Raw genomic sequence first — 25,543 nt, 5'->3', positions numbered from 1 at the left:
GACAGCAAATTTTACAGTAGATTTGTCTATGCCACGATGGCTTCGTCACCGAAAAGTAAACGTTTACCAAAAAGTGAAAAATCTGTAGATGTGGATGTCAGGAAAACTAATATGACTTCCTCAACTACCAAAAATGTAAGACAATGTTTTTTTAATAAAAATTTAATAAACATCCCTTGGTAATTACTGCATGAAAAGTAGCTATTCCCATAATTTGGTTTATTTATGTTTATTTTATTTTCTAGTCTCAGTTGGGAGAAATTGCAATAGAGGCTTCAGAAATAGTAAGCAGACTAGAACAAGTAGCTGATGGAATACCCATTGCCGATAATGCATATAACCAGTCAACAGTTTTTTTGGGTTTGGAAAAAAAGCACACTGATGAAATAATTCAAATTATACAGGGACTAATAAGTACAGATGAAGATGGGGAGCCTCTTACTTTTCCAGCTTTGGACAGTGTTACTAAATTAGTTATGGTATCTCATAGCTTGGCTGCTTATTGTGGTGGACTAGAGAGGCCCATTTTACAGAAATTAAGCACCAGGTTCACCACAGATACCACTCGATGGATAAGCCAATTATTTGGGTAAGTCTTCTTTTATATAGATTTTTTTATAATTTAATACAGTCCAAACAGCCACTGTTAGTTTCTGCTTAAATTATTTTGATGCTTTGGACATTTTATCTATCAAAGGTGATTTTTCGAGTATATTTTAGTATTAAAAAAATGTTAAAGTTATGGTGCACATCACCGGCAATGTGTTAAGCAGATATACATGATTCATTAGTCACACTTTTTTATATTTGCTAATGAGGAAGAGGAAGTATAATGCAACACAATGCAATTATTATCGCAGTTTTTAGGTTTATCAGCCTTTTTTATGGAATCAAATTTCATTTAGAGCAACAAAAACGTATCTGCTCATATGATTAGGTGTAACAGTAAAATGTTATCTGGAAAAGAATAATAAAATAACAATTTGCTTGCTTTATTGTAAAACCAGTGTACAAGTTCCTTGAAAAATATTTTTAAACAATATTTATACAAAGAATATTTAAATTAAATAACCTGTTTGCATAAATATTGAACGAAAAACTTGTTTCTATATATTGAACAGTATAAATTAAATAGGTACTTGCTACAAAATTACATTTAGTTTTTTACTATTGTACCTACCTTTCTTTATGTTATTTAGAAAATTAACAATAAATAATTTTGATACTAAAATGTAGAATTCCCACATTTAAAGATATTTAGATGTTAGTGGATTTTTTGTTTCAATCGGCTGATTATTCCTCTTTAGATTCTTAGATTGCTCCGCTTTTTACCATGAAGATCACTTAGAGGGTTTGGTAAGAGTAACTAGGATGATGTTGCACTACAAATACCCGCGTTATTTAGAAGACGGAGCTTTGGCATTCAATTCCTCTCTGCCGACAATATACAGCAGCGTAGCTAGCCCCTTAGGCGTAGTGCAACACCTTTGCAGACAGTTGGGCTTACCACTCGCTTGCGTCAGGCCTGTACCAGTTAATACGCATTTTGGTAAGTCCTTTGTTAATGTTTCAAATATATTTTTGTAAATTCGGTTTAATTTACAACTTGAACATGTACATAAATTCTATTTATTTTATTATTATTAATATTTAATAACGAAAAATAATCCTTTAGTACACATGTGAAGTAATTATAATAAATTACAGTAAATTGCTTAGTCTCGTGTTTATGTCAAATCAAAAATGTATCTTTACATACAATTTTATCTGAAATAGCTGTTAAGGATTTTAAAATTTAAAGAATTTGCGAGATAAAATTCTTATACACATTGTTTAAATACAAAGCTACAAAGTGGATACTAAGTATATACATATATCTAAAATTAGTCCATTTTTATTCTACTCTTTTTTATTTATAAAGGAGTAGGCAGATTTGGAGGTATTCAGTTTATTATTCTAGCATAAATCAATTTATTAAATCCATTATGTATTTAATTATATCACATTCTTTAACATTTATTACCATAACTAAAAGTTTACCTAACTAAAGTATTGTCATATTTAGTGTATACTGATTTGAGTAGTGGTTTGCCTAGATATTAATTATTGGATTATGAAATATTTATTAAATAAAAATCCTTTATTTCTTTAGCTAAGTGCTTTTCTATATTAAACATATTAAGTTTTCATAATATCATAATTCTTTGGACTTTATTGCTTCTAATCATAAAATTTCAGGCTTATAAAAAAGGAAAAAAAAATAAATAGAAATTACCACTTTATTTTCATTGTTAAAATATCTTATTTTATTATTTATGTATTCTACACTGAGAAAAATGTTCAGTATTATTCATTTTATTTTTTATTAAATGCAAAAGTTTCGGACTTTTGTTATTTCCTGTAGAAAAAATAATAGCTTTTCAATATACCATGAATCTATCGACACTGCAGAAAACAACTGGAAAAAGAAAATAAAAAACAAATGTAAACTATTTGTTATGTGAAAATATTGAAATTATTAATACACCTACAGGGTGATTCAGAACTTACCTATCCAAAAAAAATTTTTGAATGTACAGGGAACTCTTACAAAGACCATTTTTTAAAAAATAATTAAAAAGGGCAATTTAAAAATGATTTGAAAATACAATTCTGCATGTTACTGTAAACTGGTCCACTGTAAAACCTGACCTCATGCAAGGCAAAACATGCAGGCAGTGACCCACATAAACAAAACATTTAAGGAATTTCTTTCCCAAGGAAAGAAATAAATAAAATTTTATAACACCTATTTTAATTATATGCAAATTCAACTGTTTTGCCGCTATTGTTATTATTAATTAATAAAGTTAATTTGTGTTTAATAATATAATTTAGCATACCATATGTGACAACAACTGTCTTAATACCCAGTTTCTACGAATTAACACAAATGTTGTCTTGCTTCACTATAACACAAATGCTTCACAACTACACAAATGTTGTCTTCCTTAACCATAAATTAAAACGATATCCATCAACTTCGCTATACATGTAAGCCATTTTTGACACTTGAAAAAACTATGTAAACACTATCGCAACAACGATAATACTAAAATCAGATTTCAGTATTCAGAATCACCGGGGGCCATGCACGTGAGCGAATGACGGTAGAGACTACAGTAGCCCAAAAATGTAAAGGTTGAAAATACTACAATTTCAATAATTTTTTTCTTGGTAATTCTTTTGGATAAGTTGTGAATCACCCTGTATGTTTAGCCTGCTTTCTACAAAAGCATTAAAATTATAAAATAATTTTATTAATCTGATATTTTTTCTACTTAGGTGTAAAACATTTTTGTTTTGCTGCAAGCAACAAATTAATTGAAACAGTTTTAATGATTTTTCATTAAGGGAAATTTAGTTTTTTCATTGTATCAAGAAAGCCCCAATAAAACCCTTAGGTAATCTAAAGCTAAACATTCTTCGTATAGATTTTATTAAAATCTCCAGGCTTGCGTGGAAATAGAAGTTCTTCATAAACAGGATAAGTTTTATAGTAGTTTTAAGGAATTAGGTTTCACAATCTCCTGAAGATGTTATTAACTTACTGTTACCCATAGTTTTTTACACATTTCTTATGAAAGTCCTATAAGCTACTAAAAAATTTAAATTGTTGTGGACCTCTATGTCTGTACCAGCTAAATCAGTTAAGATATTGATTGTATAAAAAAATATAGGCCCTCAAATATCTGCAGGAAAAGAATCTGGAGAAAGGTGATAAAAAAATTGAATATAAAATATCACTTTATAATGAGTGTCAAGACACCCCATTTTATTTCTTGTTTTAAATTATAAAAAAACCTTCAATATTACATGATTTTTCTCTGCCGAACCATAAGCTGAAACAAAATAGGTTTTTCTGTTTATTTTTTGATACCTTGTCTCTTCACATATTAATCTTCTGCCTAAATTATTTGGAACATTGATTATATCAACAAAAACATTTGTAGTTTCTCAGTATACGATGGATTTATCAGCACTAGAAAAAGGAAATTAGAAAAATGGAGAAAGCTAAAAAAAAATTAACTGAGAATACCACTTTATTTTCAGTTATTTTTTTTTTATTATACACTGAGAAAATCATTCAGTGCTACTTGAATTTTTGTAACCAAATTATTTTTGCAGCTATTCCTTTATATTTTGTATGTCTGTTCACATGTCGAATTATAATATTAACTTTAGCAAGAAAAAAACATTTACAGGCTCTCAATACACCATGGATCTGTCGGCATTGCAAAAAATGTTGGCTGATGATGTCGCCACTGGTCGCACCCCTTTAATAATAATTGCAGATGCCGGAACCCCCATTACGGGCCATGTGGATAACATTTCGAGAATAAAAGAACTTTGTAAAGTGCACGATGCCTGGTTGCACCTCAGGGGGCACAGCTTGGCTGCCTTAGTGCTGCCCAGCCATCAGCGAAACGGACATGTAAGTACATTTTCATTACTATTTGTTTGTTGTATAATTTTTTTATTTCATTTCTAGTATTACGTAAAATAGTTTGTTGTCTTTTATTTTCTCCTGTTGCATTTTCATGAAGAAAAATATTTTTTAAATTTCATAGGTTTCGGAAAATAATCTGGAATTTCTTTCCTTCGTCTATGAGAAGAATATTTACGTGATCTACAATCTTAATAATATCCTCTTCCTTACTTATTTAAGTATTCTATTCTTTTATCAGTATTTAGAATCTTAGTGTGAGATATAAAATTCACAAGGGTTATTAGTTTTTATCAGTAAATTATTTTATTAGCCATAAAATTTACTGCATACTTTTCCTTCGATTTTACAACATAATTTTTTTTATCAATACATCTCAAACACTTATATCTGCAATTGACTATAGAATGTACACATTAAACACGATTTTTATAAATTTATATTATTTGATTTCATACATTTGAATTGTATTTTTAGCTAATGCAATTTTATAAATAAGTTAGCAGTAGCCCAACCTTTCCAAAATAAATATTGTTACTTAATTGACTGCTCCACGCCTTTAGGGTGTTCTTGACATTTTTGATTAATTACTAACGGTACTATTAATCATTGTTTACTTATTTAAATAATTATAGGGACATATGGTTTGGTAATCATTTGTAACTGACATAATTAACTAACAATGAAGATTTCAAAAGAATTTAATGAGATATCGGTTTGATTATTCAATGCCAAGTACATAATTTTTAACGATTACTAGGTTGTGTTGCTCCATAAATCCTTTTTAACAGTAATTTTAATTTTTCTCCATAATTTGAATATGATTAAATAATTCATACTTTGACTTTTGTATAAATTTTAGATCCATTAAATAAAATAACTTCACAAAAGTTTTACTTTACTTTGTTGGTTCATTTTTGTTCCACTGTATAGTCATTGATTTCAAATATCTACACATCTGTATATGTTAAAGAAATAACTTTATAGACGTATAGACATAAATACCTATATTAATAATTTTAAAAAATATTCCATCCGAATAATATCTTTTACTTAAATGATATGACAAACACTAATCTTTCGGTTATTTAATCGAATAAAGAAATTAATAACATTAGTCATCATTTTAATGATTTTATTTACATAAATACTCAAAAATAACTTAATTTCCACGAACACAACGCGACATTTTTTTAGTAACGTAAATGTAATTTGTTCGAAATTTATTGTTGCTTGATTCTGATAAAAAACATTATTTATTCTTTCTTCTAACTGCTCAGGTGTATTAATTTGTTCGATGTATACCAGCCGCTTAATAATACCCCACAAAAAGAAATCCAGTGGAATGAGGTTTGTTTGTGTTTTCAGTTAGTTTTTTCTTTGTTCACTTACTAGTTTTTAAATTATTTAAAAAAATTCAAAATATTTTTTTAAGTTTAACACCCTATATCTTTTTAACGAAGCGTCATAAATAAAAACTTTATAAGACCCCTTAAAATTCACCAAAGAATAGGTTTCATGTGTATAGTTATATATACAGGGTGAGTCAGAGAGAATGGGTCAACAATAAGCTGGAAGCTGGAGATACTAAACACCAAAATGTTACGTTTGAGTTCATCATCCCTTATACGAATGTTGATGGTTTAAGAAATACAGGGTGTTCAAGGTTTAAATTTTATTTTGAAATTTCTCAATAATTGAGAAAGTTTTAATAGCATGGCTCTGAAAATTGGTAGTATTGGGTTTTTTGGTGTGAGAATTACGAATTTGAAGCTTATTTTGACTTTGCTTCTAGAGGGCGCTAGTTTCGCCATATTATTTAGGTAAATATAAACATATATTTTTTTATTTGTTGAGCTATGCTTAAGAAAAGTTAAAAATCTAAAAGAACGTTCAATTCTACATAAAAAATGTACTCTTGCTTAGGTCGCCTAACTTTATCGGTAATATTTTGGTATCTAGAATCTCCAGCTTAGTGTTGACTCATTCTTTCTGACTCACCCTGTATATATTCACAGTACATGGTCAGATTTTAATATTTTTTTCTTAGAAATATACTCCTGTTTTGTCTCTGATTGAATAGAACTTTTAGTTGTAAATTTTTTATTTTGATTTTTTTATATATTTTTTAATATTTTTGATATTAAAAGTTGAAAAGTACCTACTATCAATACAGGAGCATATTTGAATTGACTTAATAGAAATACGAGTATTAACAGATATTAAATTTTTTAAAACACAAAACTGTTAGTAAGAATCAAAAGAGTGACCACAAAAAACCTGTGATTTTCACCCGTTTTCTCACAATTCACAGAAAATTAAAATAAAAATATATAAAAATATGTTTTTGGTCGCAAATTACTTGTCATAAAAAACTGAAATGAGCACTCCTACTTAGTGGTTGAAAAAATGCCAAAAATGAAGAATTTGAATATTACCAATTGATATAAAAACCATTAGCATGTGAATTATCTTAATATATTTTTTTTTGGAGTTTTTACAATTATTTCTGATATTCTCTATTTTTGGGGATGATTCCACTCCCTGAGTGCGCTTAAAGGTGGATTTTCTGCTTTCATTTCATGCTTATTTCAGTCGTGAGAATAAATTTTTCTTTGTATCAAGAATCATTCGATAGAAAAATTCACATGCTAATAGTTTTTATATTTATTGGCAATATTCAATTCTTCATTTTGGGCGTCTTTTCAACCCCTAAGTAGGGCTGATTTTTGAAAATTTTCAAAAAACTAAAAGCTATGCTCATCTTAATTTTTTACGACGAGTAATTTGAGACCAAAAACATATTTTTATCTATTTAGTTTTCTGCGAATTGTAAAAAAACGGGCGATTTTCTGTCACTCTTTTGAGATGAAGGCATCTAGTGTCAAGTACATTAATTTACTGTTGATGGACCATATTCAGCATTTCTAGGGCATTTCCCAAAAATATTAAAACGTAAAAAGTCATGGGTTGAATGGCGATAACCCCATCTCGATATTTTGATTTGTTTAAAAGATACAGGCCGTTTTGCAATTTTAAAAATTTATTTATTTATAAAAATATTTGAATTTTGTTAACAGATTTTTTACACAATTATTTTTGTTGAATGCAGTAGCATACATGATATTTTCTATTACAGTTTTTCAGTTTTAACATAAACATGTTTTTTTTTATGGAACATATTGCCCGATTTTTGGCATTTTTTTTTATGGTATAAACAGATAAAATTATTTTACTGTAATTCATTTGTTCACACAATTCAGTGTAGATACTGTCATTTTTTTTCATCGATACGTCAAATACATTCATCACACACTTAACTGTGTCAAGAAATGGTGGAATAACAAAAAAATAATTTTTGTTTATTACTTTATAGAAATTTGTGTAAATATTGCGTATGTTGTATGAACCATTTGAAAGAAAATTTTATGCAGATTTAAAAAACTGAAAAATATATAGCGTGTTCCAAATAAAAATATATAAGTTTGTGTTAAAACAGAAAAACTGAAAAAAATATTGCCTGTGCCTCTTAAATTTTTCATAAAAAAACCGCAAAAAATCTGCATTAAAAATAAAATATTTTTGCAACTATAAATTAAGAAAACGACTATTTTATAAACAACACACACATTGAGATGTGTTTTTTTGCCTTTGGGCTTTCTCAAAAATCGAACATGTGACATCTAAATTACTTATAGTTTACCTTTTTAGAAAATAAGGAAACTCCAAAAGTATTGAATTTGGCCCACCGTGTATATATTTTAGATTTGTCAGAAACTACTTTTGTGTATCTTGGTTCAGTTTCATTTTTACTTTGAACTTGTGATATTGCATTATTAGGTTTTGTTTTCCTTTTCGTGATATTATCATTCGTAATTGTCATCATTGGTGTGTGGTAATTTCAAAGACATTGCAGTGCATGTCTGTTCACATTTCAGATTCCACCTGTTGCGGATAGTTTTACTCTAACCCTGGGTAGTTGGTTGGGTATTCCTGGCCTGCCAATAGTTGTATCCTTTATTATATGCGAATTTATTAAAGTATTTATTTAAACTGTGTAAGTCACCTTAACATCTCCATAGACACTCTACAGATTGTGGGATTCTTCGGTGAATCCAAATCGAAGCAAACAAGTCGGCGCTACCAGAGAAAGTACTCTTCCCCTACTTGCCGGATTAAACACAGACCATCAGGGAAGGAGAATTCTAGCTTTGCCTCTGTGGGCAGCTTTGCAGAATTTGGGAAAAGAGGGAGTTCACATCAGGATCAGGGAAGATTTCTTGGCCAGCGAGAAGTTGTGGGCAGCTTTGGATGTTTTTAGACACGTTAGAGTACTGGTGAGTTATACAAATTTATAGTAAAAATTTCGTAGTTCCAAATTAGTTGTTACTTGTTAGATAAAATGACTTAGTTTTTCTTTACTTAAAATGTTTTAAATAATTAATTCCAAAAATTTTTCCACAAAATATGGATATGCTGCCTGAAAGTATCATTTGCTGAGGGTCACATGAAATGAACACTCTTATCAAAAATATTTGAAGGTTTGTTCATTACATTCGAGACAGTTTCCAACTGAAGAATCAGATGTTTGTCTATGTGATTACTAGAGACTGCACTTTGTTCGCACATCTCAGCTCTGTACTTGAACTGACAGTCTCAATCTCATCCATTCTTCACAAAATAATAATAGTGCCGGCTAATCGACAAAAGCACCATGTTTATTTACCCCGCACGTGTCAAGGTCATGGTTGTCCAATAACAGTATGGTGTATATGCATATTTTTAATTATAAGTGTTAGTTTTTATTGTCTCTGTAAAAATGTCGCGTCGGCTTCCCGCTCGCTCTACGGTCGAAAACTGGATAAAAGATTACCCCGATTTAGAATTCGATGGAGCAGAACTAAGGTGCAAAATTTGTAAATGCGTTATATCGTGGAATTATAAAACACGAATTGCGGAACACATAAACTCGGAAAAACACAAAGCTCGTGAAAGTAACAGACCACCAGTGAACGTCAAAAACAATTTAACGACGATTTGATAAAAGTCATGGTTGGGTGTAATATTCCAATGAACAAATTAAATAACACGAACTTTAGACAATTTTTGCAAAACTGCGTTAATGGAAAGTATAACAATGTCACCGTGCCCGCAGAATCCACGCTGAGAACAAAATATTTGCCAGCAGTGTACGATGAAGTTAAAACAAAAATAATTTCTGAATTAGACGACAAACATATTTGGATTAGCATTGTTGATGAAACTACCGACTGACGTGGCCGGAATATTGTAAATATGTTGGTGGGAGGAATGGATGAGACTACAAAAATACCAGCACGTTTATTATAGAAAGTTATAGAATGGGTGAACACGGAGATAATGTGCCAATTGATAGATGATAGTCTCAAAATTTTATGGGGTGAGAACTATGAAGCCAAGAAAGACCGCGTGCTGCTCTTTGTAACGGATGCGGCTGCGTACATGAAAGCGGCTGGAAAACGTCTTCGCGAGACCTACTGCAACGCGTTGCATGTGACATTTTTCGCACATGGATTACATAGAGTCGCCGAGACGATTAGAGAGTGCTATCCCAATGTCGACAAATTGATAGCTAATGTTAAGAAAATATTTTTGAAAGCACAAGCCCGGGTAAATTTGTTCAGAGAAACCCTTCCGGGCGTACCACTACCTCCAGAACCTGTTTTGACACGTTGGGGTACGTGGTTAGACGCAACATCTTATTATTACGTACACTGTGACGGCATAAAAAGTGTTATACAGCATTTGGATTCAAGTGATGCTACTTCTATTTTATGTGCTCAAAGGATATTTAACGATCCTACACTTCGTGAAGATTTAGCATACATACATTTTAATTATTCACGAATACCGTCAGTTATGTCGTCTTGAAGTAACTGATATCATCAGAATATTCAGTAAATAACGCAGTAAATAATGTTTTAGACTTGCGACAGTTTATTTCCCAATTGTCAGGACATAGTGTTGAACGTGTGAAGAAAAAAATTGATACCGTTTTGCAGAACAATCCGGGATTTCTAACTGTATGTCTCATAGTAGATCTTTTTGAAGGTAAAGAAGTAGATTTTTCTGAATCCACCCTAAATATGCCATCCGTTAAAAATTATATATACTTTAAATATGCCCCAGTAACATCTGTAGACGTTGAACGTACGTTTTCGAAACTTAAATGGATTTTTAGCGATAAATTGCCACAACCTAATGCCTGAACATTTACATCAGTTGCTGGTTATTCAGTTTTACTTCAACACTGCAAGTGAATAGGTGTAGAGCTCAGTGTTGAGTGTTTTGTAATCTAATAAACTTAATATGAATCATAGTGGATATTATAAACCGTCAGTACAAGGTAAGGTTTGATTTTTAGTTTTTATATGGTGTTTGCACCTCAGTTTCTACAGAGTTTAACTCAGCGTTCTGAGTCCGCCTCTGATAAAGACGTCATGTGCGAATGAAGTGCGGTCTCTAGTGATTACACTAGTCCCTTTGTCCCTTTTATACAGTGTAATTATGGGAAAGTCGAAAGCTGAAGATACTACACGTGAAATGGTGACGATTGGCACAAACATGCCTTATCCGAAAGTTAATAGTTTCGGAAATATAGGGTGTTGAAAGTCAAAATTTTAAATAGTTTCTTTGCGATTATTCTGAAAATATGTAGGTTAGGNTGGACGTTGAACGTACGTTTTCGAAACTTAAATGGATTTTTAGCGATAAACGCCACAACCTAACACCTGAACATTTACATCAGTTGCTGGTTATTCAGTTTTACTTCAACACTGCAAGTGAATAGGTGTAGAGTTCAGTGTAGAGTGTTTTGTAAACTAATAAACTTAATATGAATCATAGTGGATATTATAAACCGTCAGTACAAGGTAAGACTTTTGACCTCAGTTTTTACAGAGTTTAACTCAGCGTTCTAAGTCCGCCCCTGATAATGACGTCATGTGCAAATGAAGTGCGGTCACTAGTGATTACACTAGTCCCTTTGTCCCTTTTATACAGGGTGATTCATTAACAATGGGAAAGTCGAAAACTGAAGATACTACACATGAAATAGTGACGATTGGCACAAACATGCCTTATCCGAAAGTTAATAGTTTCGGAAATACAGGGTGTTGAAAGTCAAAATTTTAAATTGTTTTTTTGCAATTATTCTAAAAATATGTAGGTTAGGAACTTGAAAATTTGTGACACTATATTTTTTTAGGCGACGAATAAGATGCGTATTGTAATTTCAGCATTGCTTATAGAGGGCGCCACTTACGACCAATTTTACCGAAAATTTAATTAATAACTTTTTACCTTGTACATTTAACATGAAACTTGATTCAAAACCTGAAAGAGCTATCATTTTTCCATTAATGATGTACTCTTGTTTCATTTCGGTATCTCGATCCGTTTTCGAGAAAAATCGATTTAACGAACACTATGTTTTGATAATATGAGAAATTAAAAGCGAAACAAACCAAGTGTTTCTTCGTATTATTACAATAATTAGCAATAAAACAAATAAAATACATAATTATGATTTAAAGTAATTGTTCGAAGAATCCACCGTTGTCACTGATACAATTTTCACGTTTTCTGAGAGATCTTCGAGTTTGAAACAACATATTGGAATTGCGTCTGACTTCGTTGGCAGCGATTTGTATTCTTTGCCACAACTCTTCACACTAAGATAAATACAATAGATTCTTTGTAAACTATATCTTTCATTCGAGACCAAATAGAAAAATCAAGAGGATTGAAGTCCAGACTTCTGGATGGCTAAGCAAAAATGATTACATGGCCAATCCAGCGATTTGGAAAAACTGCATCTAAGTATGCACGCACTGGCCAAGAAAACTGCGGTGGAGCTCCGTCGTGCATAAACCACATGTCTCTTCTTAAATAAAGTGGAACTTCTTCAAGCCGTGGAAGCATTTTTACTTGGCCACCCAGAAGTCCGGACTTAAATCCTCTTCATTTTTCTATTTGGAAGAATCTATTGGTTCGCGTGAAGAGTTGTGGCAAAGAATACAAATCGCTGCCAACAAAGTCAAACGCAATCCCAATATGTTGTTTCAAACTCGAAGATCTCTCAGGAAATGTTGTGTAAAGTGTGCAAATATCAACGGTGGATTTTTCGAACACTGACTTTAAATCATTATTACGAATTTCATTTGTTTTATTGTTAATTGTTGTAATAACACGAAGAAACACTTGGTTTCTTTCGCATTTAATTTCTCATATTATCAGAACATAGTGTTTGTTAAATCTATTTTTCTCGAAAACGGATCAAGATACCGAAATAAAACAAGAATACACAATTAATGGAAAAATGATTGCTCTTTCAGGTTTTGAATCAAGTTTCATGTTAAATGTACAAGGTAAAAAGTTATTAATTAAATTTTCGGTAAAATTGGTCGTAAGTGGCGCCCTCTATAAGCAATGCTGAAATTACAATACGCATCTTATTCGTCGCCTAAAAAAATATAGTTTCGCAAATTTTCAAGTTCCTAACCTACATATGTTCAGAATAATCGCAAAAAAACTATTTAAAGTTTTAACTTACAACACCCTATATTTCCGAAACTATCAACTTTCGGATAAGGCATGTTTGCGCCAATGGTCACCATTTCACGTGTAGTATCTTCAGCTTTTGATTTTTCCATTGTTAATGAGTCACCCTGTATATCAGAAAAAATCCATCGTCCAAAAATCCATTCAGTGTCCAAAAAGGCACAAATTTGATACCAATAATATGGTGATGCCCAGTTGTGCATGAATGCACTGTGTTACTAGAATGTCTAAAAGGCATATTTCCCAAAAATATATTTCACAGAAACAAAGTGTTCCTAGTAGTCCTTCTTTAAGATTTATAAGAAACCAGTTTTATGCTTGAAATGGCCAAAAAATAGTTAGAAAGCTATTTCTAGTAAAAAATATCTCTTACAAAATCGGAGGAATATTTCATGTAAATTGCAGACTTTATTGCTCCAACAGCCGTTCACATTATTCTCTATACCATGTTTTATGATAAAACTGCAATCTCTAGAGCAAGGGTCGGCAAGTAATTTTAGGTGGGGTCCAGATACTTTTGAAAATTTTTAACGAGGTCCAAAAAAAAAATTCATATAATTTTTTTATTTTAATTTGGACTCAAATTTAATCTGCTTACTAACCATTAAGAACTCACACACACACAATTATAAAATACTAGAAAAAATGATAAGATTTGCACTTAAACGTAAAAAACATTTTTTAAATAATTTATTTGAGTAATTTATACTTTCAAAAAATTTTTGGCGGTCCAGTATTTTACCTTCCGCGGTCCGGACCTGGACCGCGGTCCGCCAGGTGCCGACCCTTGCTCTAGAGTATTCACAAGGAGAAGGCAATGTAATTGGATTTTTGTAATTTTTGATATTTATGGTACATGTAGTTTGGACCTTGAATAAAAATTTTCCGAAGTAGTTCGACACTAGATGCGACACATTTTCAACTGGGAGGGTGGCCTAGTTGGTAGCGTTCGAGTCCGACGGTCACGAGATCACTGGTTCAAGTCTCGTCGCACAACTTTTTTTTTTGCTTTCAAACTGCACCATGTTTTTTTTTATGCTTTTTCTTATCTCGAAAATTATGAACAAACGAAATATTATAGTAACTACTTATGTAGGAATATTCTTCAAATATTTCATTAAAATGCACAGTTGGTTGATAAACAATATTTAGTATGAATTAATAATAAGGTTTCTTTAAAAAAAAAACAAATGAGGTCAGGTAGGATGTTGTTTTATTTTATATTTTTAGTATATCTTTTATATGTAGAAATGGTCAATGATTTCAATTTTCGAAAAAAGAAATACGAATTTGACAAATAAAAAAAGTTATGGATTTTGAATCTTGGCTTGCCCCCAGTAGGGACGCCCCTGAAAACAATGTGTCAAGTTGGTTTAGATAAACTAATTCCTCGTAATAAATGGAACTCCTGTATAAAATTTTACCAATTTATTTCCAAGAATTTTCGAGATACCTATTGTAATAAAATTGTGTCTTAATGGCCCCCTTAAAGGGGCGAGGCGCCACAGGGGTGCGTTTTCGGACACATGTCGATATGAACTTTTTTTGCTCAAAATTACCTTCTCTATCATCTGTGTTCGTTTGGCACACCGAAAATGAAACACTGTATACATATTGTGGTGTTCTGCTGGTTACAATTTGAACAGTTACACTAATGTAGAGGTATTAATATATTTTCTGTTTTGCTAGAGTCCTAAACCAGGTGGAGAAAGCGGCACTTACACAGTGTCCGAGTTAATATCAAAACCAGCAAACATACCTGTAAGTCGAGCAAAATAATCGTTAGTAAATAAGTAATAAATGTTAACGGCATTTCCTTTATCAGTTACTATTCGAGTCGACGGCGTGCTGCGTGGTGTTCCAGTTCACCCCGGAAGTAAACGAAGGCGAATTTTTATCCAAAGTTCCCCCTTACTACGACAAATTGAATTCCTGGTTGGGCCAGATCCTCCAGTTAGACGCACCACAGGTTCCCATAGATATATGCGATTTGGAAAATGTCGGTGTCGTACTGAGGTTCTGTCCTTTCGAAAATGCCAGTGGACAACAACCTACGATCGAGGAGATGCAAGCCTTTGTGCACTGCTTGGAACAGCAGCTTGTTATTCTACGTGCTACGATTCACCATCGAGAGACTTTCGTTAAGTTGGTCGAGGCTTCGCCTGTCTTGAAAATTGTCGACCTTCCGGACTGGGCAGGTAAAACATTAAATAATTGGTATTTCATTAGAAATGTTATTGCTGTAGTTTTATAATTATTTCTTTTTATCGAACCGTAGTCAAAGTATCACCTTTAAAATGATTTTTAGGCATGGGTGGTGTTAGGTATTGCCCGGAAGGTTGGGAGCAGCTATTAACAGATCAGGCAAAGGAAGAGTTGAACCATTTAAATATGGCACTCGTGGACACTTTGAGATCCACAGATTCGGCATTCTCGCTGGGCGAAGATGCTGATGGTTTGATGTGCGTTCGTTTTGGAATGTTGACGCCACAGTCGGACGTCGAGGAACTGCTTAACTTGGTTATAAGGGTCGGACAATCTGTGGAGGAGAATTCGAGGGTTCTGGATTCTATGAGTGAAATCGTGAAAAAAGGTAAAAATCACTAGATGTTTTAGAATTTACTTCGATGTTTTAATGTTTAAGTTTTAACCATAACAGGCTTTTTCGGCGAAGTTAACCTAAAAAATTCATAAAAGTCAAAAAAACGGTTTTTCGCTAATAAAAAAAAACTTGAACTCCAATTGAAAAAAAGTTAAATGAGAAAGTTGTAGCTATTAAAAAAACCTATCGATTCGTATATTTAAATATATCGATTGCTACATTACTTTTCGAGATATATCGAAAAAAAACGGCAAAAATCGACTTTTTTTGTTTTTGCTGTATCTCTTGCAAATTAAGGTTTTGAAACTTTTTACTTGCTGTAAATGTAGCCCTTGGCAAGCAAAAAGTACCTTTTTTTTAAATTAAAAAATATTAAAAAATTTTTGAATTGTAACGGTTTTTCGAAAAAAAAGTCATCTCGAAAATCGATTCTTCTTGTTCGACGAATAGTCATAGAGAAACGAATCAGAGCTCATTTTTTCCTTAAGAGTTTTACTTTCATGGTAAAAAAGAGTGATAACGATTTTATTCATTTCAAGTGTCCAAAGATGATTTTGAAAAAAGTAAAAATTTTTTGGTCACGTTTTTCTTGAATATCTTTTTCGATTTTCATTTCTCAATAATGTCTATTACAGGAATCGATCGATGGCATTTTTACGCAAATTTTAAAAAAAAACGTTGCTTTACGACCTGCATTTTTAATTGTGTGCCAAACCGAAGAATTTGGCCCGAGCCAACTGTAGCGAGCGGCGGAGTGGAGGTAATGCTACTGGACCGCTCCGAAAACTGAATTTGCGCATTCGAAAGCGCTCTTACTTTCAAAATCTTCATTATCTTGACTTCTTAATTTGGGGTAGCTCAACGAGATAAAACAAAATATGACGTTTACGACAGCCTCAAAAGCATAATTACCTTTAAAAAAATATCGTGTAGCTGCGTCAGCGGTTGCAAAAATAAAATCTTTTCAAAGGTAATTATGCTTTTGAGGCTGTCGTAAATGTCATATTTTGGTTTATCTTGTCGAACTACTCCAAATTATGTACAAAAGAATTTTTGTACGTGGTCTAGAAGTCGAGATAATGAAGATTTTGAAAGTAAGAACGCTTTTGAACGCGCGAATTCAGTTTTCGGAGCGGCCGAGTAACGTTACCTCCACTCCGCCGCCCGCTACGGTTAGCTAGCGCCGCGCTCGAGCGCCTCGGTTTAATGCACAATTAAAAATGCAGAAATGGCTAAAATGAACCACAGTATTTTTTTATTGAAAATATAAGTCTTCAACTTTAATATATGTAAGAATGGTTGCTGGAGCACTTAAATAGCAGCCTGTGGAATTTCTTGAAAAAAAAAATTATCAGCTCCAGAAGGTCGTAGAGCAAGATTTTTTTTTTTAAATTCACATAAAAATGCCAGGAATCGGTTCCTGTAATAGACATTATCGAGAAATAAAAATCGAAAAAGATATTCAAGAAAGACGCTATCAAAAATTTTTTCGTTTTTTCAAAGTCATGTTTGGACACTTGAAATGAATAAAATCGTTATCACTCTTTTTTACCATGAAAGTACAACTCTTAAGGAAAAAATGAGCCCTGATTCGTTTCTCTACGACTATTCGTCGAGCAAGAAGAGCCGATTTTCAAGTGACCTTTTTTCGAAAAATCGGTATGTCGAAAAATTTTTAATATTTTTTAATTTTAAAAAAGGTACTTTTTACAAGTAACAAGTTTCAAAACCTTAATTTGCAAGAGAAACAGCAAAAACAAAAAAAGTCGATTTTTGACGGTTTTTTCGATATATCTCGAATACAAATCGATAGGTTTTTTTAATAGCTACAACTTTCTCATTTAACTTTTTTCGATTGGAGTTCAAGTTTTTTTTTATTAGCGAAACCTTTTTTTTGATTTTTACAAATTCTTTAGGTTAACTTTGCCGTTTATGCTTTTCCTCAGACAATGGTAGTCTTCTGAAAAGTTTTGTGGTAGTTTCTGTAATTGGTGGGAACTAATGCTGTCAAAAGTTTAGCCATTCTTGTTAATTGTTTATATTACATTTAAAATACCGAAAACTTGAGAGAAAACGAAAAATAGTAAGAGTCAATTTTTTATCAAAATTGAGCTAGAATTTAACCCATGTAATTATAAATTATAATTCTTAAGATACTCTTTATTTCTTTCGATAAAATGCTCCATTTCCAAGAAAAACGGATTTAAGTACTTAGAAAAGCACACTTTGGAAAGTGTTATAACATATTTAAACCGATTTTTCTCGAAAACTCATTACTTTAGGAACATTGAAAAAATTTGGGTCAAATTTTACCCGAGCAGCCCCCCCTTGCTTGGGACGCCCATAACAAAGAACTTTTCACGTTATTTATTACAATTTATAATGATATGATGACATCAAAATTCATAATGGTACATGTACCCATTTGGTATCTGAATTTGAAAACACAAGCAAAAAAATTGAGGCAAATTTTCGCCGACGACCCTTCCAATTGAGACGCTCCTGACTAAAATTTTTGAAAAATTTTATTCAAGCCATTTCGGAAATATTTAAAAAAAAATGAATTTTTTGAGGCCCCATTTAGGGGGGTGAAGCTCCCTTAGGAAGCATTTCTTGACACATGTTTATATAAAAAAATATTCTTATTTTTAGCAATAGAATCAAGTGGTAAATTATTGGACATTAATTATGAGACACCCCAATTGGGTAGTCGCTAAACTAAAAAAAAAATTAAAATTTTGTTTGGCAGAAGTTTTTCGAAAAAATTAACAATTTTCCAAAATTTTTCGGTAATTTTTGCAATCATTATTGAGCTTTGCAATATAAAATTCGAAATTTTTTTACTTTAACTAGAAGCTTATGTCACAAAGAAAAAATCCTGCAAGTTTTAGCTAAATCGGTCAAACTGTTTTTAAGTTATCATTAACACAACCTTCAGGAATGCTGTTTCGAGAAAATCGCGTTTAAAGTTGTGTTTACATCGAACGGCAGAGTTATACTAACCGTTGCACATGAATTTCAGAATTTCAGCATCGATGCGCGCGCTCCCTTGTAGATGTATACCACCGTTTATAAATAAAGATACAATACGTGTTATGCCCTCTCTTTGAAAAAGGACGAAAATAATTAGAAGGACGTCGAATTTCATTATAAAATTTTACATACGTATTCTATGATAAAGAAAATTTTAAGATTTTAAGAAAAAAATAAATAAATTTTGTGTAATGAAAATTACCCATAAATATCTTTTCATTATGCTTCTGCAATAAAAATTGCAGAAAAAAAGACTAGGATTGTTAACGAATTCGTTTGGTGAACAATTTGTTGGAACCGTACCGCAACAGCTAAGCACATGGTGTTCCTTGATACCGAAATAAAATAAAGTCAAAATCTTTTGCTACGAGCAATGTTTCACCTTTGAAGTTCCAAACCAGACTGACGATACCGAAATAAAATAAAGCTAAAATCTTTCCTTAGACGACCGATGTTTCATCTTTGAAGGTTTGGACTGAACTGATTCGAATAGCGAGATCCAATAAAATTTAAAGTAAACTTTGCATGCTCCCTGTGGACGTGCCCTCGTCGAAAGAATTCAACAACCCTTAACATGACAGGTTTTTCTGAGTATCACCTGATTCGTATCAAAGTAGCTCAGACTGTCGTGAAATTTTACAGGTGATTTTTTGTACCATAGATTAGAACTTATGTTTAAAATATTGCTTGGTCCTAATAAATCACCCTGTATAGAATATGTATATCCTAAAATTTCTGATAATTTCAACTTTTCTAGGAATTGAAACCGCCACGTTGGATCTCCAGAAAGAAAACGAGGAGCGTCTTTGGCAGGAGGGCCTCATCCGACACGTCCCGATCGTCGGAACTTTCGTCAATTGGTGGTCCCCCAAATCAAAAGAGACGGGCATCCGTGGCCGCAGTCTCAACCTCACCCAAGGCGTCGTCGAATCCACAGAAAATATCTACAAGTACCACATGCAGATTCAGACGGGTCAGATCGCAGCTCCTGGAGCTAAGGGCCCCCCCACTCCCCAGGTGCAGACGCCAATCAGCGGCAGCCACTCGAGGTCGAGCAGTCACGCTTCTGCTTCTAGTCAGTCGAACGTAAGGGTGGAAAACGAGACGCACAGAGTGCCGAAGGAGAATAATGTGGAGAAAGTCAGCTTGCCAGCCAGCGTGAAGGAAATGCCGCCGACTGAGAAGAAGGTGTTGGAGCCCTAATTGTTATCGGTCGCACGGTAACACGTCGAGGCTGTAATGTATTTATAACTATGACTTACTTGTTTAATTCTTTTATTTACAATTTTTTTTAATGAACTTGTATATAGGCTGGAGAATCATTCGCGAGAATTATTAAGAGTAAAAAATCTTTATTTATAATTTTATTATGTAGAGATATATAAAGAAGCTTATTACTTTGTCAGTATTTTTTAAATATTTAAAATGTATATGCATTTTTTAATGGTATGCACATATTTTTGTTGATTTGTTGATGATGCATCAATCATTTACCAAAGAAGCTTGTAAGCTTACATTTGTAATATATTTTACCTTTACGTAATGTGTTTTCTCCCCCCCCCATACTTGTATCTCTTTCAATTTCCAAATAGCACACATCCCATGGAAATGCTACGGTTGGCTGCCCTGGGTATTCTGCAGTGGCGGTCAAGGATGGTAGGTTCGGCATCATCAACTGGTCCTAAATAATTTAGGAAAAATTCTTGTTATTAAAAGGGCTCTGTAGCAAATAGGCAATCAGCAATACACTTTTATAGATTTTATTACACAATTTGTCTAAATATGAATTAATTCATAATTAACAGACTTTCGTCCGTTCTAATGCAGATTTTCTATAAAATGGACTTGGTTTGAAACTCAAATAACTTTTTGTTGTAAAGAAATTTGTAATTCGCTGCTTTTGAACAAGCGGCATTGTAAATTACAATTTCATTACACCAAAAACTTATTTCAGTTTCAAACCAATTAGAAGTTATAGAAAATCTGCGTTAAAATGGGGGAAAGTCTTATTTGTGTATTAATTCATATTTAGAAAAACTGTGTAATAAAATCTATAAAAATGCATTGCTGGTTGCCTATTTGCTATGCCTCTTAATACATCTTTTCGTAAAAAGTAGAAATTATTTTAGCATAATACTTCTATAAATAATTAAATAATAATTGAAGTCGATTCTAATCTCATTTTGCAAAATAGAAAAGACTTAAGCAAATATGGTTTAATTGAAACATGGTTACAGTGTGCCAGTCTCCGATTTCAATATGCAGAAGGAACAGTTTCGGTACGCTGTATCCGCACCGCCGAAACAGTAAATTACATACATAGCAGTTTACATGGACCCGCTAGCGTGATAGGACTTCTAGGTCCTCCCTAATTTCCATTTCAGTTCTTGTTTGTTCTAAGGCTATGGACGGCACTGCTTGTCAGACAATGGTGATCTGAGACGTTTCTGTAGTGATCTCCAAGTATTCAATGATTTCAAACGATTCGTTCTTCATTGTTGGCACCCCTTCAGTGGTTAAGTTCGCAAAAGCTTCGTTGCGGCTGAGGGCGCTACGCGCGCCAATAACCTTGGATAGGGCGGGGTCGAGCGGGACTATCGCTTTTTAGCCACGTCATATTTGTAGATGTAGACGCCTCGTACAGACATTTCCCCGTCATTCCGGACCACCAACGAGGCCGTGTTCGAGTAGTTCGTGGGGCGTCCCGTCCTGGCTGGGCCTTGCCGGTTAGGGCCCTTCTGGCGATCTTCTTTCTTCTCCTGCTCGTCTATGTAAACCCCCAGGAGAGTCCTGTGTTAATCCGAGCGGGCGCTACCAATCTTATCATTGGATGTGTAGCACAGGTGTCGTTGCGCGAGCTTCTAGGCCTGTCGAGTACAGTGTGGGAATGTGGAGTGGGAAGTTTGCGTTGCTACAGGCATTAGTACCGCCACGCACCTTTATATTCTTGTGGAGTGGAGTAAAGGTCGAGGCCTCGTGGACGTCCACTCTTGCGCAGTAAAATGGTGAGAGTGGTCTACGGTATCGCCGGTGATGTTGCGTATGCTTTCATAACGACCACGCCTTCTACCCCACTCTACAAGACTAGAGGCGCGCGGCGATACTGACGTCAGCTGCTTAACAAGCCTAGATTGGCGCCCAACGACATAGACAGTATAAGTTTTCGATGATGGAATATCTAATTCGAATATGAAAAAATATAATATTGGGTATTAAAAAGGTTCTTTCTGTGCTCATTTAGAAGAATTTCGAAATCTAAATAATTTTTAAGGTTTATCTGATTTGGAATTGACGAACAAATATTCATAAAAAAAAATTAATATAAGCTTATTAATATGAAGAAAATCCTCAAAAAAATTATGACTAGTTTGGATACCTAAGAGACCAGATATTAATAAAATAATTTTTTCTACAAAACTGTTAAAAGTGGGCTTTAATAATTGTCATTTTTGATGTTAAAAATGTCATTTTTTAACACGCGTGTCAAAAAATGACATTTTTAACATCAAAAATGACAATTATAAAGCCCACTTTTAACAGTTTTGTAGAAAAAATAGTGTATGATATACGTGTTAAAAGTGATTTTATTTTGTTCGTGAAGTTAAAAAACTCGCTACGCTCGTTTTTTAATCATCTTCACTCACAAAATAAAATCTTACTTTTGACACGTATATCATAAATAGCTATTTCACGATTTAGTACAGTCTTATGAGAATGCAGATTTTTTTGGTCTTTCTACTTAGAATACGCAACAATTGTCGAACAGTTTCCACAGCAACTTGTATATATAGGAAACCGATATCTATGGAACCGTATGACAGCTTGTAGAAATCGATTAGATACCTACTTGTAAGATACATAATTTATAATATTTCTCCTTCAAACTGCTGTCGTTGACTAACTTATCCTCCACATGCGTGATAGCGGCAACGCCGCGGTCTCGGCGTAGCGTATTATTTGAAATTCGCAGGTGTCCAAACAAACAGAATGATCGAACGGAAGCGAGCGAACGCTCCAGCCAAGTGCAACGTCGCCAAATCTAAAGGCATACCACTTTAGTCGCTAGCAAATCTACAGAAACTTTCGATAGACTTTAGACCGTACCCGATAAACCTCCTTAAATATTTAAAAGTGAACAAATTCATTGCCGACCTTGTAACTACATTTTCTTCAATTTTGCAATATAGATAGGTAGTAGTTATGAGGTTTACTTACAAAAGTCAATTCTAAGCTCACACAATATAATTAGGGTGACAAAATAGTGTTATATGTATAGCGTATTAAAATTGAAAGTGGGTTTCAGTGCTAATTAGGTATTTTGTAGATTTTCCAGAAAATTTCATTTTCATAAAAGGTATAGAGTTTGACAAAAATACTTTTGATGATGTTAAAAGTTTTTATGCGTATTACACTCAATGACCACACAAATACGTACATTTTATTTCAGGGAGCAAAGAAATATTACAAATTTAGGTTGCTGAGATTTTATTACTTTAGTGATGTGAAGAAAATGAAGTCAAATATTCAAATCATATTTTTATCATTCTGTTTCTTCTGTAACTACACATTGTATAAAAAACTATATTATAATATTTCTGTCTTAAGTACATGCCTATTATTTAATAATTTTGAACATAAAAATTAAATAAAAAATAATTTTTAATATTTTACACTACAAGAAAAATTATTTTTATATTTTATGATACCTACTCTGTATACATAAAATTTAGTATTAAATAGATATTGTTTTTCGTTAAGCATTACCTTTCATCGCGAATTTTTTTGAAATATATAAAAAAAACTGCAATGGTGCCAAGATGTGTCGTGGAACGGCTTTTCTATGCATTGGATCGATTTGTATGGCGTCATGACGTGGGACGTAGGAGAACATAGGCTCATTAATAATTCGGGTCCCACGTTGGGCGCCATGTCGTGGAACTGCGTGATTAGACATCGGATTGAGCCGCGTCACCCTGCGTGACTCTTTGGGGCATCGGCGGTAGCCTTTCACGAACTTCGTGTAGCATCTGGATGGTATTGAATGGAATGATTTGGTCTGGATCGTCTTTTGTGAACGGTACCGGGTTGTTATTCACCTGCTTGCTGATAAGGAGGCTTCCAGTCGTGCGTCTCCTCCGTTACCCTAAGAGACCGCCAGGGGTAAATGGCTCTGAGACTTGTGTTCTTTCTCCATGGATGATGAGGTTGTTAGCTGCTAACAATCTAATTTCTAATTCAGTTACTGTTTGGTAGTTCAAGTAGAGTTTCAATGTTTCAACTCAACCTGTGTGAGTTCAAGTTAGGGATTCGACTGACCCTCTGTATAATGTTTTGCACTGACTACTAAAATATTAGTATTTTTTATAACACTGCGAATACTCTAGGACTCTATAGTCTTTTATGTGACTAGACACTAAATGTTCTGGTTATGAGGTCCTTATAGTGCGTTATGAGCTCGTAGTTGGGCTAGTGGATTGCAGCTGACCAGCTGGGTACCCTTAGGAATCTTCGTCGTAGGCAAGGACTAATCTAGACGGGAAGCATTAAGAGCTTCGAGAGCTTTAGAGCTAATTTGTGATNAACGTTTCAAACTCCAATTTACAACTAAAGCGAAAAATTAACCAGAAAGCCTGGCAAGTAAGTGGTGCCAAAAAAACGCAACAAAAAATATATCTTTTTTGCGTTAGCAGTGATAGGTACAGTTTCAAATTCTTTATTTTATTCTGTGCAAATTCATGGAGGATAACACAGAAGATAATTAAATTTTATTTCACTTGTTAAGTAGGTGTTTTATACAACCCTAAAAACCTTGGTATTGAAAAAATAAAATTTGTTTAGTTGGTATCGCTGGATTCGGTTTTCTATAAGCTTTTCAACGAGCCCCCTCATGCCTTATGTTTCCATTTGAAAATAAGTATGGGTAGCTTGGGGTTAGGGGGTTGACGAAAAATTAATTATTATATAACCGAAAGATGGGAAAAAATCAAAATCAGTTAACGTGTTTCGGCGTTTTAAAAAAAATTAACTCATTCAAAAGATATGAATTTTATTCCGTACTTCTGGCCATCCCTGTATATAAAACCTCATTACCTACTGTTATACGTCTATAACACTGTTAACGCAAGACGAATTTGTTTTTCTTCACAGAAAATATATTTAAAGCTCCGAAAAAGTACATTCCAGCGTTTGCATCGCTGTATAGAAAAAAATTAGCTCTCTTAGCAAACTCCTTAGACTTCGGTAGTAGCTGGCACCTATTTACCTGGAATAGTTAAAAAATTAGCTGCGGCTAGAAAAAAATCTCATTGTAGGCACTTCAAAGAATATTTAAGCGCATTCACCCGACGAAAAATTTATGGTAGATGCTCATGTGCATTGATACATGGGACGTCGACGCCGGCTAGTTGTTAATTATAATTTCTGTTATTCATTTGGTGCAATACTCTCGTAATTGGCCTTTGATAGCTCTGAAGATTGCCTCTGTCACGTCAGGACACCTCACCCCCATCACAATTTACACGACAGCGCGGAAAGTTGACTTCACATCGTTTTTTCAGTGTCCCTGAATTAGTTTTCAGTACACAGATGTGCTGGGTACATCGCAATTTAGCCCCGTTAATGAAGTGATTTGGACAGCCACACTGTAAGTGCAATATGCAATTTTATATGTTAAGTAGCTTTTCGAGCATTTAGAAATTATTTTGTTTTCTCCTGTTTTATTTATCGATGTTTCAAACTTTTTTAAATTAATTTTTATTTAAGTCACTGTTTGTTTATTTTGATCAATCATTTGTTAAACATTGATATTAAGAATGATAACC

The 25,543-nt window shown here is 33.2% G+C and overlaps 1 protein-coding gene across 1 annotated transcript; it reads left to right on the top strand.

The window, feature by feature from the left end:
* On the top strand, positions 1-20,260 carry LOC108905269 (pyridoxal-dependent decarboxylase domain-containing protein 1). The gene is made up of 10 exons (XM_018708070.1): positions 1-135; positions 246-589; positions 1,308-1,549; positions 4,245-4,474; positions 8,425-8,496; positions 8,569-8,823; positions 14,777-14,848; positions 14,913-15,285; positions 15,396-15,680; positions 19,480-20,260. Exons 1-10 carry the CDS (start codon positions 37-39, stop codon positions 19,923-19,925), a joined length of 2,418 nt encoding a protein of 805 aa, XP_018563586.1. The 5' UTR covers positions 1-36; the 3' UTR covers positions 19,926-20,260.
* The last annotated feature ends 5,283 nt before the right edge of the window (positions 20,261-25,543 follow it).

Source organism: Anoplophora glabripennis, unplaced genomic scaffold (assembly GCF_000390285.2).
Source record: "Anoplophora glabripennis isolate ALB-LARVAE unplaced genomic scaffold, Agla_2.0 scaffold172, whole genome shotgun sequence".
Taxonomy (NCBI): Eukaryota; Metazoa; Arthropoda; class Insecta; order Coleoptera; family Cerambycidae; genus Anoplophora; species Anoplophora glabripennis.
This window is presented reverse-complemented; position numbering and strand designations above follow the sequence as displayed.